Here is a 13654-nt window from a genome sequence, read left to right as displayed (position 1 = left end):
CAGTATCACTTTAAGAGCACTGGTATTAGTAAGTTTTTAAATGTTACCCAGTCTACAGCTACAGTAGAGGATAAGTTGTTATGCCTCCTTGTGAAACGTGTAGACAATTTAACAGTGACTTGCCTTCACAGCTGGTTCCTGTGATGCTGGGCTTAAATCCTGGTCCACACTTGGCCTGGCAGCGATATGTGCCCACTGTGTTGACACACTGCTGGTTGTAGTGGCACATGTGTGAGCCCTGGGAACACTCATCAATATCTGGTATGAAGTGAAACAAGTATAAGGCCAAATACTACAATTACCACAACAGATGGTTTTTCCTTTACTTAAAGCTACAGTTCATCTCCAAATCAAATATACATGTTTTTCCTCTTACCTGTAGTGCTAGTTATCAATCTTGATTATTTTGATGTGAGTTGCAGAGTATTGGAGATATTGGCTGTAGAGATGTCTGCCTTCTCTCAAATATGATGTAACTAGATGGCACTCTGTTTGTGGTGCTCAAAGCGCCAAATAAAATACATTTGAAAAACTCAGCAGCAATGTCTCTTCCAGAAATCATGTCCTGGTTACTTTAGAAAATCCACAGACCTTGTTGTTAGCAGTTTCATCTAGGAACTATTTTCCTTTTACCAAAATGGACCCACCGACCATATTATCACGCAGAAGGAAGTGTGCATCTACACATGGGCAAGAGGCTCGTGCTTGTGACAGTGCTCCTTGGCTGAGCTGTAACGTTAGCTGGCTTAGTGGTGCCAGGTGAGGTAGCAGTAGATGCAAGCTTCCCTCTGCGTAATGATAGGGTTGGGAGGTGTAGTTTGGTAGACAGAAAATAGTTCCTACATAAAACTGCTCACAACAAGGTCTGTGTATTATCTTTAGTAACTGCGTCATAATTTTTGGAAAGAGATATTGCTGTTGAATTTTTTCAGATGTCTTTTTTGGCGCTTTGAGCAGCAAAAGCTGAGTACCATCTAGTTCCATTATATTTGAGAGAAAGCAGACATCCCTATGGCTGATATCTCTAACACTTGACAACTCACACAAACAACCTAGGTTGATAAACAACACTACAGGTAAGAGGAAAAATATGTATCTTTGATTTTGGAGTGAACTGTCCCTTTAACTAGGATATTACCATTGTATATATGGTAATAAATCAAATACCTTAGCATGTTATGTTGTTTTTTGTCTCACCTTGGCATGTGTTGGTCTCTGTAGAGATGGTGAAGCCAGAGGGACAGGCACAGGAAAAGCCTCCCATGATGTTGTTGCATGAGTGAGAACAGGGAGACTGGAGTGCACACTCGTCTTCATCTAATAAAGACACATCGAGTCATGATAATAAAACTGTACAGTGACAAATGTTCAAAGAGAAATGAAGCATAAAAAAGGGAAAGCAGCATACCAGCACAGTAGGAGGCCGTGTCAAGAACGAAACCTTTTGGGCATGTGTCTCCATAACCATCTGCAAGCAGAAAAGTTCAGTTCATAGCTGTTTGAACATTCAGATCCAGTATTTTTATGTGATGTTGTGATACTTTCAGTGATAAGTTTCAAATCTTTAAATCACGGTATGTTTTCTCCAGACCTGGTATGAGAAGATTGGCAGTGATATGGAAGTCCAAAGTGAGAGTAAACATGTTGTACACGCTGTTCAACCCGGAGACCTTGAGCAGCTGGAGCAGAGGGCCCTGGCGCTCCTCCTGGCCCTCATAAATAATGGTGTGATTACAGCGCAGCACCATGGGGTTTCCTCCTCTCTGGTGGGTCTGTGATGACCACGAGTACAGCTGCCCCTGGCCCGTCTGCACATATGACTCATCAAACTCCTGCGGGACGCACAAGAAATTGGGTCAAAGAAATGGAAGAGGAACTCACGTACGTCAGTATATTCTCAAGTGAGATACAGAGGTCTTTAAATACACAATGTAATGACAGAAGTGAACGTACCTGTAGGGTCAGATGAGATGATGTTAATGAAGGAGGCACAAATCCGTTAATTACAATGTCAATCAGTAAAACTCCCTCAGAATCCAGACCTCTGGCAACATGGGTCAAACGGAGGATCTCCCCTGTTTAGAGAGATTTAAAAAACACTCATTTACAAGTACAAGGAAGCATGATGATACTGTTTTGAATTAACAGCCTTCCTGTGTAAACTCATGAATGTCAGTGATAGTGAGTGGTGCCATCTACTGGTTGTTTTGTACAACAACAGAAAAAACACTGATGAATTGAAAACTTATGTCTACATTTTTGTGTGTGTTGGCGCTGCAAACACTCACCACAAGTTATACAAAAGTTTTTGTTGTATTTGTATGACAGGAGGGTGAGGGTGATTTAATATATATATATATATATATGCACTTTTTTAAAATTTTATTTTAAGTATGTTTAAAGATGGAATAAAGGGAATATATTTATAGAATATTGATAGAATAATGATAATAACAAATAAAAAGTAGAAAAACAATTGCATGCATATACACATAGAACAACAAAGCAAACAGTCTTGGTTTTTTTTTGGGGGGGGGGGGGGGGTAAAATCCTCCCCGGCACCATGATGTGCAATACTGCATCTGTCCTGCCACTGACACTTAGGACCAATGAGTTCTGCAACGTGACCTGTCAACACAAGATCTGTGGCCCGACCTGAAACCGCAGATCCTATAATAATCATGTGTTTCAATAATTGTCATAATAATAAATCTTATACAAATTAGGACAAAATCCCAACTGCAAGTCACCTTTTCATGGTCACCTGCCGGGTACCTGACCTGATGCAGGACTCACATAAATGGTGTCTTAAATAAATCAACAGCTTTAAATATCCTTTAGCTAACACTCATTCTTGACATGCTTACATAATAAAACTCATGTGGGGCAAAACTTACCAGTCTCAAATTCCAGCTGAGACTCCTGTCTAAACTGGCCCTCAGTGAAGGAGTAGCCGTTTCTGGTGTCTCCGCTCTGTAGCACAGTGGTCCAGTAGATGGGAGCAAAAGCAGACACCAACACCCGCAACAAGGGACCTACAACGAAACAGCATCAACTCCTGGCCTCTTACAGAACCACAGAAAAACAGTGCGTACAGCCTACACAGGATAAGGACCACATCCCAAAAATTAGCTCTTAAAGAACAGAACATATTCCAAACTTTCCATGAAACTGCAGGTCATTACTGAGTAAAATAAAAGATATTGTTTTTCTCAAAAAATAATTAATACATACTTTTCCATTTAAAAGAAGCCTATATTTTAAAGTTAGATTGGATGCATTTCCTATGTTGCATCCTATGAATTTAAATCTGAAAGGTTTGTCTTAAAAAGCTTGCTGAACCCATACTGTGCAAATTTCAAAAAGTTAGCAACTTTAACTAAACCTTGGAGTCTATTTCAATAACATGTTGGACTGACCAACAGTTTTGTTTATACACTTGTGTCCAACCAAAGACTGCTGTACAACAACAGGTGCTAGAATGAAGGTCTTTATCTCCAAACATGTGACATCACCCCAGGGGAATATAACATGCGATCACTCACCCACACTGGGAGGGATGTTGTCCAGACGTGCCTGCATAGTGCTGCTCCCATCCTCAACACTGTCTGTGATGTTGGCCTCCAGGTAGGACACGCCAAACTCTCTCTCGTTCACCATGCCTATCAGGCTGCCTCTGGTCTTGCGGGGAGTTTCTCCTTTTATTATCAGACATGCACATGAATAATTTGTAATTACTCATAACATACTGACATTTTTGGATACGTCTCATCTATAGGTATCCCTTTCCAAATACTGTTAGAACACATATAGCTTACAGATGGAAATGTCCTTTTGGCATGTTTACCCCGTCTGTGAGGTAACCTTCATAATATTCTGTTCACTTGTACACACATACAGTATCTCACATGAGTGAGTACACCCCTCCCATTTTTGCAAATATTTCATTATATCTTTTCATGGGACAACACTATAGAAATGACACTTAGATATAACTTAAAGTAGTTAGTGTACAGCTTGTATAGTAGTATAGATTTACCTTCCTCTGAAAATTACTCAAAACACAGCCATCAACATCTAAACAGCTGGCAACATACGTGAGTACACCCCACAGTGAACATGTCCAAATTGTGCCTAAAGTGTCAATATTTTGTGTGCCAACCATTATTATCTAGCACTGCCTTTTGGGCATGGAATTCACCAGAGCTCACAGGTTGCTTCAGGAATCCTCTCCCACTCCTCCTTGATGACATCATGGAACAGATGGATGTGAAGACATCTTGCGCTCCTCCACCTTCAGCTTGAGGATGCCCCACAGGTGCACAGGTGAGTTTAGGGCTGGATACATACTTTGCCAGTCCACCACCTTCACCTTCAGCTTCCTCAGCAAGGCAGTTGTCATCTACTAGGTGTGTTTTGGGTCATGATGTTGGAAAACTGCATTGCAGCTCAGTTTCTGAAGAGGGGCGATCATGCTCTGCTTGGAATTCATGTTTCACTAAATGAACCGAGCTCCCCAGAGCTGGCAGCAGTTGTCTTGGTGCTCTTCACCAAGGTGCCACACATGCTGAAAGAGCACCAAGACAACTGTCCCTTGCTTAAAGTCAAGCATATTGGTGGCAGCATCATGGTTTGGGGCTGCATGAGTGCTGCCGGCTCTGGGGAGCTCGGTTCATTTAGTGAAACATGAATTCCAAGCAGAGCATGATCGCCCCTCTTCAGAAACTGAGCTGCAATGCAGTTTTCCAACATGATAATGACCCAAAACACACCTAGTAGATGACAACTGCCCTGCTGAGGAAGCTGAAGGTGAAGGTGATGGACTGGCCAAGTATGTATCCAGCCCTAAACTCACCTGTGCACCTGTGGGGCATCCTCAAGCTGAAGGTGGAGGAGCGCAAGGTGTCTTCACATTCATCTGTTCCATGATGTCATCATGGAGGAGTGGGAGAGGATTCCTGAAGCAACCTGTGAGCTCTGGTGAATTCCATGCCCAAAAGGGTTAAGGCAGTGCTAGATAATAATGGTTGGCACACAAAATATTGACACTTTACTTTAAGTTATATCAAAGTGTCATTTCTATAGTGTTGTCCCATGAAAAGATATAATGAAATATTTGCAAAAATGGGAGGGGTGTACTCACAGGCATTGAGTATGACGATGCATATGTTACGACCATATGAGATTATGTCCGTAGTAGTTGCAATATGTAATGACGCTTAAACGTGTAAAAAGGTAAAGTAAAGGAAGGTCCAGAAAAAAATAATTAGCACCTGGACAGAGACCAGCTTGACATTTCCTAGAGTCGATACTGGGACCGCTGCATGATCGACCACCATTGGCTGGTTCCGGGTTGTTGCACAGCCTGATTCGTTCTTGAAAGCCTTGTCCACAGGTGCTACTGCATGGACCCCATTCCTCCCAGGTCGAGTAGCCTCCATTGACTGTGTTAGAGAAAGAGGAAGAGAGGACAGTAGAGCTGTGAGTCTAGATTTTTTGCAAAAAAACCAAGGAGTTTACAGAAAAGTTATATAAACTAGTTATTAGTTCTCAGAAAGGGAAGCCAGATTCTGAGATGTACAAAAATGTGTTATTACTGGCATGCGTGGTTGTATTTTTCTGATTAATTTGATATCCTGTGACAATGTGTATAATTATGAACACAGAACTCACTCTGAACTTTGAGAGCAATGGTCCTTTCAGCTGTTCCAGCCTCACTCTCAGCAACACACTGGTACTCCCCTTCATCTGCAGCCTGTACATCAAACAGGTAGAGGAGGAGAGTTTGGCTTAGTTGGCACTCTGAGGAACAATTTTCCTCTGATGTCTCCACAAACCTCCAGGACAAAACTGAGATCACATATAGTTTTATGTTGAAAGAACGCTGACATTACAGCAAAGAAAGCCAGCATCTTCCACTGGGCAGTTCCATTGAATTCTTCGTCATAATAGATATTATTGGACCAGAGAGAGGAAATTTCACATTAGAGTGCTCTGTGGGAAGGACAGTCATCCGCCTGTGAGAAAGTCTCAACTGCAGGCTGTGCAATTACAGCTGCAGTTAGAGACCTAACAAGGTTACAGGCTAAAGAAAGAGGGGCAGAGTCTGGGAACATCCAGCTCTCTGTTCATCTCCTCCCTCCGTTGCTAATGCTGTTAGCCTCTCTGACTGAAGTGAATCTGATTTAGGTGGGAACAGGACGCTGCGGGACAGTCACACACTGTTCCTCCACCCAAGGGGACTGCAGATGGAGCTAGGGTTGGATGAATACTGCTCTATTGTCCTCCAACACATAAAACATTTATAGATGTAAGTAGCTCAAAGGGCTTAATCACTCAAACTTGGTTTAACTAAACTTGCCTAGAGAGAGGGTCACTGCTCTAAAATGGAACAAATAAAGGGCAAAACAAAAAAGGAGCTCTGTATTTACACTGATGCTGTAAATGACCAGAGATCCATTGTGAAGTGCTTGCATCCTGAGGGAGTGGAGCAGTGGTTTTCCATCCCGGAGCCAGCGGAGGACTGGGCTGGGGTCTCCACGGACTGGACAGTCGAGCATAGCAGAGCCACCCTGGATGACCGTCTGAGACATATGGGCTTCACCCTTCAACACGGGAGGCTCTGGAGACACAGCATGGTTTTACAAGGTCATCAAAATGTTATCAGTATCTGAAGAAAGTTAGTTGCCCCGACTAATCCTTAACAAGAAGCTCACCTCTGATACGGACAAATGAGAGCGCTCGGATGGACCCCACGCTGTTTTCTGCTATGCACACGTAGGTCCCTGCATCACTCGTGGTTACGTTGTCAATGAGCACGGAGCTCCTGCCAGCCTCATCAATAGTGGAACCTGGAACATGTTAAAGGGTGGCAGCAGGTCCTTAAAAAGTCTTAAATACACATTTACAGATAAAAGGCCTTTAAAAAAGTATGAATTCCAGATTGGGTGGGTCTCAAATGTTTTTTAGTCATGTCACCACAAGAATTTTCAGTGTTTAAACAACAGGAAACATCTTCGCCCCTCTGTGCAATTAGATCACCGATGAGTCTGCATCATTAAACTGAGGTCTTGATAGCCAGCCTGCTTGTTAGTGTATTTTTTCTAAGCACAGAGAATCACAAGTCATTTTAGCTCACTGTTCATTTTGAACTGACATGAAAGAGTATATTTTCACTTTTAGTTTGTATTTCCATTTCAAGTTTGCCCTTAATACAAGGTTTTTAAAAGTCTTGAATTTACCTTGTTATAACCTGTAGACACCCCAGTTTGATCAGTCAGTGCAAAACATGTTTCAATTGCTATTTAAAGCTACCCTGATCAACAGAAGGGGTTATCTTGAATATAATTTTTGTCACAATGACAATATAATACTTTGGTAGTACTGACTTGCTGTGCGGCTCACTATGTGAGGAAGTTCATACCTGAGTAAGGACTGTTGTTGACAGTCCAGGAGATGACAGGAGAAGGTGTCCCCTGAGCATGGCAGGACAAGGCCAGACTCTGCCCTTTGTTCAGGGTTACATCACCTGGCAGCTCCTTGAAGGCAGGCCTCATGTTGATGGACAGGCGAATGTCTTGTCTTGCAGAGCCTGCTGCATTAGTGGCTACGCATGTAAACACGCCAGCATCCCCTGGCTGTGAAAAGAAATCAAGCATGACTTATTATTACGATCAGATTGAGACAGAGATGTAGTTCATAATGTAGTGAAGAATATGGGGCGGCTGGCTAACCTCAGCCCTCTCGATGATCAGCTCTCCTGATCTCAGGACAGTGAATTTGCCTGGAAGGTTAGGCACAACGGCCCCATCCTTCTCCCATGTGACTCTGGGCTCTGGTGAGCCCTGAGCAGCACACGGCAGCAGTGCCTGAAATCCTTGAATGACTGACAGGTCTGTCTGAGCAGGAGGAATCATGGGTGGCACTGAAAATAGCAAAATTTTTATCAATAGAACCATTAAAGCAGCTACATTCAGTCTTAACAGAGTGTGAAATGGTGCTCACCTTGAATAACCAGCCTCATGTCGTGGCTGGCTCTGCCGGCAAGATTTTTGGCAGTACATGTGTAGAGGCCTGCATCACTGCGTTGGGTAGAAATTATTGCCAAGGTTCCATTGGCAAAGATATGTATATGAGCGCCATCAACCACAGGCCTCCTCTCCTTGTGCCAAGTTACTTCAGGTTGAGGCTGTCCGTCAGCCACACACTCCAGACTGACTGGCTGGCCAAGCACTGCAGAGTACTCTACACGAGGCACGCTCAGCACGGGTGGAACTGTGGAAACATGAGATGAGGAAATATTAATCCATTTATAAATGTCTAACAAAGTTATTTTTTTAGGAATTAGGAGTAACCACTTTGCCTATGAGGAATAATCACAGATAAACCATCATTTTCTTCCAAACTTTGAGATCAAAAGCACGTTACCTTGGAGGACTAGCTTGGTCCTACCCACAGCCACACCAGCATCACTCTTTGCCAGGCACTGGTAGGTCCCTGCATCACCCAGCGTCACACGAGAAAACTTCAGAGCTCCATTTGAAAGAACAGCAAGCCTGTGACCTGTAGTCAAATATAATCACATCAGCCAGAAAATCAGACCCTATCCCATGAATTCCAGTGAGAGCTACTTGGCTTGACAGATTGCTATGCAGTCTGTAAAAATGTTAAAAGTATGTATTTAGCAAAGTCTTCACAGAGAGGAGTCATGGACCTCATTTTATGTAGTGAATATTAATATTAAAAACAGCAATATAGGTCGCTTCAACATGAATTTTTCCATGAATATGACTGATGCTAAATGCCTATGTGAGCACCAGTGCCAGCATCTGTGTAAAGGATAATGTACAGCAAGCAGATAATTATTACGTGATGACCCAAGAGAGTGACACAGGATGCTGATGTGAAGCAAAGGGATCTTGAATCCTCCAAATGACCACTTGCTGTACCAATTCCTGGTTATTATAACACTACCTACTAAAGACATCAATAATTTGGCACAAAATATGTCTTTCAAAATGATTTGATTTCTTCCGCTAAGCGTTTATGCTCAGAACTGTGTCCACAGCAACAGCCTATTATTCATAGCAACAGTGTGCACCTCAGAAATAACAGACCGTAGAAAGTGTTCAACAAAGCCATGTAATAACATAAAGTAACAATGTGTTTATAAACTCAAAGTTGTGCTTGTATTTTATACATCATTACCTGTTGCTATGGGAACTCCCTCTCTTTGCCAGGTTATGGATGGTCTGGGAAATCCTTGAACCTCACAGGGCAGAATGGTCCCATGATGCAACACCACTTGTACCTCCTCTGCCATTGGCCTAATCTCTGGGGGCTCTAAGTACATAGGGAACAAAATGTGATATGTGTTTACATGTTTCATCATGTGTTGCAACACATAGTATTTTTGCAGCAATATGCAGCTATCCACCTTGCACAGAGAGAGAGATGTGTTTGTGAGCCACTCCAGCTGGGTTGCGGGCTGAGCATGTGTACCTGCCAGCATGGCTTGGCAAAACAGCAGTTATCTCCAACACTCCTGCATTGTAATGAAGTGCAAAGATACATAGTTTAATGTCACATGTAATGAGCACACATATTAATTTCCCTGTGGCATTATTGTTCCAGTAGACCATGACATATTAATATAAAGAGCCTTTAGACATTACGTCTTACCAGTGGGAAGGACACGATAACTTCCTCCTCTGGCACCCAGTTTGGCTCCACCCTTGGTCCAGGTGACAGTGGGCTCAGGGCGTCCTTGTACGTGACAAGGCAACACCACAGGAGACATTTTCACAGCCGTGACCGTCGTGACATCATCTTCAATAGACGGTGGGACTAAAAGAGCAAAGTCATCATTTCAATCACTTGAAATGGCTGTCTGCTGTGTGCTTATTGTACAGAGCTGAAAGTCAGTACCTTGCAGGATGACCTCAATGACCCTGCGCTCCTCTCCTACGTCATTAACAGCAGTGCACTCAAAGTAACCTTCATCCTCAGTGGACGGTGTTAAAAGGACCAGGGACCCAGAAGACAGTAACCTGAACAGAACAGCACACTTATGTTTTAATGGCCGTGTGATCTATAATGTATGCATACTGTGTATTCAGAGACAGTCCTGTATGTACCTGTATGCACCAGGCTGCTGGCTGATATCGAGTGGCGTGCCATTCCTCTTCCAGGATACTGTAGGTGGGGGTATACCTGTTGTCTCACAGCTCAGCACAGCTCTAATCCCTGTGGTTACTGTCACATTGAAGGGACCCGGACTAATTGAAGGACCCACTGATAGGAGACAGAACAGGGTCAGGTGTTGACCACAGAACTGTATTTCACTGTGTTTTTACAGTAAGATATCCTAAACAGCACTGAAGCATGACAACTGATGATAATCACAACCAGAACCAACATGTGAATCTATGACTGATAATAGAATTACAGAAAAAGCACCACCAGAGTCATAATTCACTTTTAAATCTCCTTTTCTATAATTACCAAACACTCGTAGATCCACTCCTCTGTGATCTGAGCCAGCCTGGTTGGACACAGTGCAGTAGTAGCGACCAGCATCATTCAGCTGAACCCCATGTACACGCAAGGAGCCCTCTGACAACATGGTGAACCTGAAACACATCACATCACAAAAGATTAAAGGCGCTGAGTGCCATCGAGTTCCATTATATTCGAGAGAAAGCAGACATCTCTATATCCAACGCTTGGCATCTCACACCATAACAATCTAGACTGATAAAAAGCACTACAGGTAAGAGGAAAAATCTTTATTTTGATTTGAGGGTGGACTGTCCCTTTAATTTATGGATAGACACCACTGTATGTAGCTGTGTCTGTTTTTGTCGGCACTTGGAAAAGTAAATACAAGAAGGACAGATTTCTCGAGTTATGTTACAACAAAACAAAAGCTTTGTACTTACTTTTTGTTATCTTGAGTTACAGGGAAGCCATCTTTCCTCCACATGACTGTTGCTGAAGAGTCACCTTCAACCTCACAAGGTAAAACTGCATCTTGGCCGACATGTGCGGTCACCACTGAGCTGCTCTCCTTTATTACAGGTGGTACTAGGGAAATAAAAAGTGACGTATTAATGTAGTGACTTGGGTTTAGTTTGTAGAACAATTTAAAATGTATTTAAACCATCTTATCATTGAGGGTGTGACTTACAGAGAATCTCCACTGTGAAAAACAGACTGGTGCTTCCAGCCATGTTGGTGACCACGCAGCTGTACTGGCCGCTGTCCTCAGGCCTGACTTCCTGTATCTCCAGGTACTGACCGCCAGCCAGCTGCTGGATACGACTACCCAGCTAATATAACAGGATGAGGGTATGAAAACAAAGACAGTGTGTGAGTCAGAGGAGATTGCTTCTAGTCCAATACCTGCTTTGTTTGATGACTCTGTACCTGCAGTTTGGCCTCATCCTTGTACCACGCTATATCAGGAGGGGGGTCACTGTCAGCCAGGCACTCCAAGGTCAGATGTCCATTAACTGGTACTGTCACTGTCCTCACATCACCAGAGCCAAGGAGGGTTGGTGGGACTGAAACACAACCACTGATTATTAAACTGTAGACATAAATGTACAAATTACAAAAAGTTTCCAGAGGTGACGCACACTTAAGCACCCAGACTGACAAACGTGACAGTTCCTATATGACTGAAGCGCTCCTTTTAAACAGAGATGAGTTAGTTAAAAATGTGTGGCCATGTGGAACAGATAAAGTCAGGAGGTAGATCAGGGGTCAGATGTAAAAATCATGTGTTTGCACTAAAAAAATACAGCTTTCCATACAGAGCATAACATTTATAAAAGAGGGTGTGCTGTAAAAATGTGTGTTTCACCACACATGATTTACAGTCGGCTGAGCTGGGAATCAAAGAAAGGTTTATCAGGACTTTGGAAAATCTTACTCAGAGCATTAATCTCAACAGCTTAATATGTCTCAACAGCATTGCGTGTTATTATATTTATAGAAACTTTTTTATTCTAACATGAACAAAAAGGTAGAACAAATGACGAAGTGGGATAAGGATGCTGCACAATGTATCATCAATCAAAACATGAAAATGTCCTGTTAACTGCATATACGTCATATTGCATGCTTAACAACTTTGCGTGACCGTAGCAGGAAAACGCTAATGCAAGACCAAGTGTGTTGTGCAAACACAGATTTTTACTCCAGAGTATACACAGAGCTTTATCCATCAAGTCCCAGGTGCAAGTAAGAGAGGAAGTAAAGACAGAGGGATGGACATGATATATTTCTTCTAACTTGTACAACATAAAAGAATAGCTTATGTCACCTTGGACTCGGACCCAGTGGTTTTTCCCATCCTCTCCAGCCAGGCTGCTGGCCAAGCAGGTGTACAGACCTGCATCCTCGACCTTTTAGAGAGACAACACTAATTAGCTTGAGTGGTTCTTGCATAACCATGTTGTATTTGCCTGGATTTATCCTGGTTCAACAGCATCAGGTTGTTTGTCGATTTAATTTTGGGTTTACAGATAAGAGTTAAAGTGTTTTAACTCTTATCTTGCTATTTATATCTATGATGCACATCACAAATGTAAACAACCTACTAAGAAGACTGAATTACAGGTAAACCCATTTTTTCCAGCTTTGTTTCATGTGCTTTTGTTTTTGCATGAAAAGACTTAAAATGTTAAAGTGCCTTTTTTAACAAGATGAACTTTGCAAAAACCTCAAATTGTACTTTCCTTAAGTTAAACCATAATCACCCATTTTAAATAGTGCATATACTCACAGCTACTGTGTGCATGTTTTTATAGTAAATTCTTTGCAAAACTATCAGATACTGTCCATTTAAAATTTACCTGAACTTTGCTAATTCTGATAAAGTGCCCATCCTGCTGGACAATATCAGTTCCTTCTAATGGGCGACCATCTTTGAGCCAGCTGAGGGTGGGAGGTGGGACCCCCACAGCAAAGCACTCCAGCTCCAGTGGACTATTCACTGCTATGGTCAGCTCCTCTGGAGAGCTGGAGCTGGATATCTTTGGAGGCTCTAGATTAGAAAGCAGAATGTTTTTGGCTCAGTTGTTGAAGGAGTTTACATCATGACTTTAACTTAATAAAGTAATAATTAAATTAAATATACAGCTTGGTTTGGGATTACCGAGTACAGTGAGGTTAAAGCTCTTTGTGCTGCTTCCAGCCTGATTACTAGCCACACAGCTGTAGAGGCCTGCATCTGAAGGCGCCACGTCAGGCAGCTGCAGCCGTGTCTCCTGTCCGTCCAGCAGCAGGTTACGGTGAAGGGACAGTGGCTGGCCGTCTTTCATCCAAGTCAGCGTTGGAGGGGGTATGCCACGTGCTTCGCAAGTTAATGTCACCAAGGACCCCTGGACTACTGTGACTGGCTCCACTGGTTCAACATGATCCACACCAGGGGGCACTGTGGGCCACACACACACAAACACACATCTGTGTGAAACCCTCAGATCCCAAAAAAAACAGTTTAGGGGAAAAAATCAGTAGGTGGTTTGTTATGAGTGTACCTTGGACCTGGACATCATAGCTGAGCTCAGCAAGACCTGCCCGACTGCGCGCCACGCATGTATAAAGTCCAGAGTCAGACAGCTGCACAGGAGAAATCCTTTTTCAGAAA

The 13654-nt window shown here is 42.8% G+C and overlaps 1 protein-coding gene across 1 annotated transcript in view; it reads right to left on the bottom strand.

Annotated features, from left to right (window-relative positions):
* The window catches only part of hmcn2 (hemicentin 2), a 53902-nt gene that overhangs the window by 6023 nt on the left and 34225 nt on the right, over positions 1–13654 (bottom strand). Inside the window, exons 47-74 of the mRNA XM_049579281.1 lie at positions 13545–13642; positions 13163–13441; positions 12861–13051; positions 12329–12410; positions 11428–11564; positions 11189–11330; positions 10941–11085; positions 10504–10631; positions 10137–10293; positions 9928–10049; positions 9682–9846; positions 9437–9544; positions 9208–9342; positions 8428–8562; positions 8005–8274; positions 7734–7924; positions 7424–7637; positions 6717–6851; positions 6432–6622; positions 5674–5755; positions 5274–5444; positions 3546–3698; positions 2898–3035; positions 1954–2075; positions 1592–1832; positions 1409–1468; positions 1198–1317; positions 124–258 (exon numbers count right to left, since the gene is read on the bottom strand). Coding sequence (XP_049435238.1) covers positions 124–258; positions 1198–1317; positions 1409–1468; positions 1592–1832; positions 1954–2075; positions 2898–3035; positions 3546–3698; positions 5274–5444; positions 5674–5755; positions 6432–6622; positions 6717–6851; positions 7424–7637; positions 7734–7924; positions 8005–8274; positions 8428–8562; positions 9208–9342; positions 9437–9544; positions 9682–9846; positions 9928–10049; positions 10137–10293; positions 10504–10631; positions 10941–11085; positions 11189–11330; positions 11428–11564; positions 12329–12410; positions 12861–13051; positions 13163–13441; positions 13545–13642 — 4247 coding nt within the window. The remainder of the gene's footprint in view (positions 1–123; positions 259–1197; positions 1318–1408; positions 1469–1591; positions 1833–1953; positions 2076–2897; positions 3036–3545; positions 3699–5273; positions 5445–5673; positions 5756–6431; positions 6623–6716; positions 6852–7423; positions 7638–7733; positions 7925–8004; positions 8275–8427; positions 8563–9207; positions 9343–9436; positions 9545–9681; positions 9847–9927; positions 10050–10136; positions 10294–10503; positions 10632–10940; positions 11086–11188; positions 11331–11427; positions 11565–12328; positions 12411–12860; positions 13052–13162; positions 13442–13544; positions 13643–13654) is intronic.

The sequence above is a fragment of the Epinephelus fuscoguttatus genome, linkage group LG6 (genome assembly GCF_011397635.1).
Source record: "Epinephelus fuscoguttatus linkage group LG6, E.fuscoguttatus.final_Chr_v1".
In the NCBI taxonomy this organism is placed as follows: Eukaryota; Metazoa; Chordata; class Actinopteri; order Perciformes; family Serranidae; genus Epinephelus; species Epinephelus fuscoguttatus.
The sequence above is the reverse complement of the archived record's forward strand: the minus strand, read 5'-3'. Positions and strand labels throughout refer to the sequence as shown.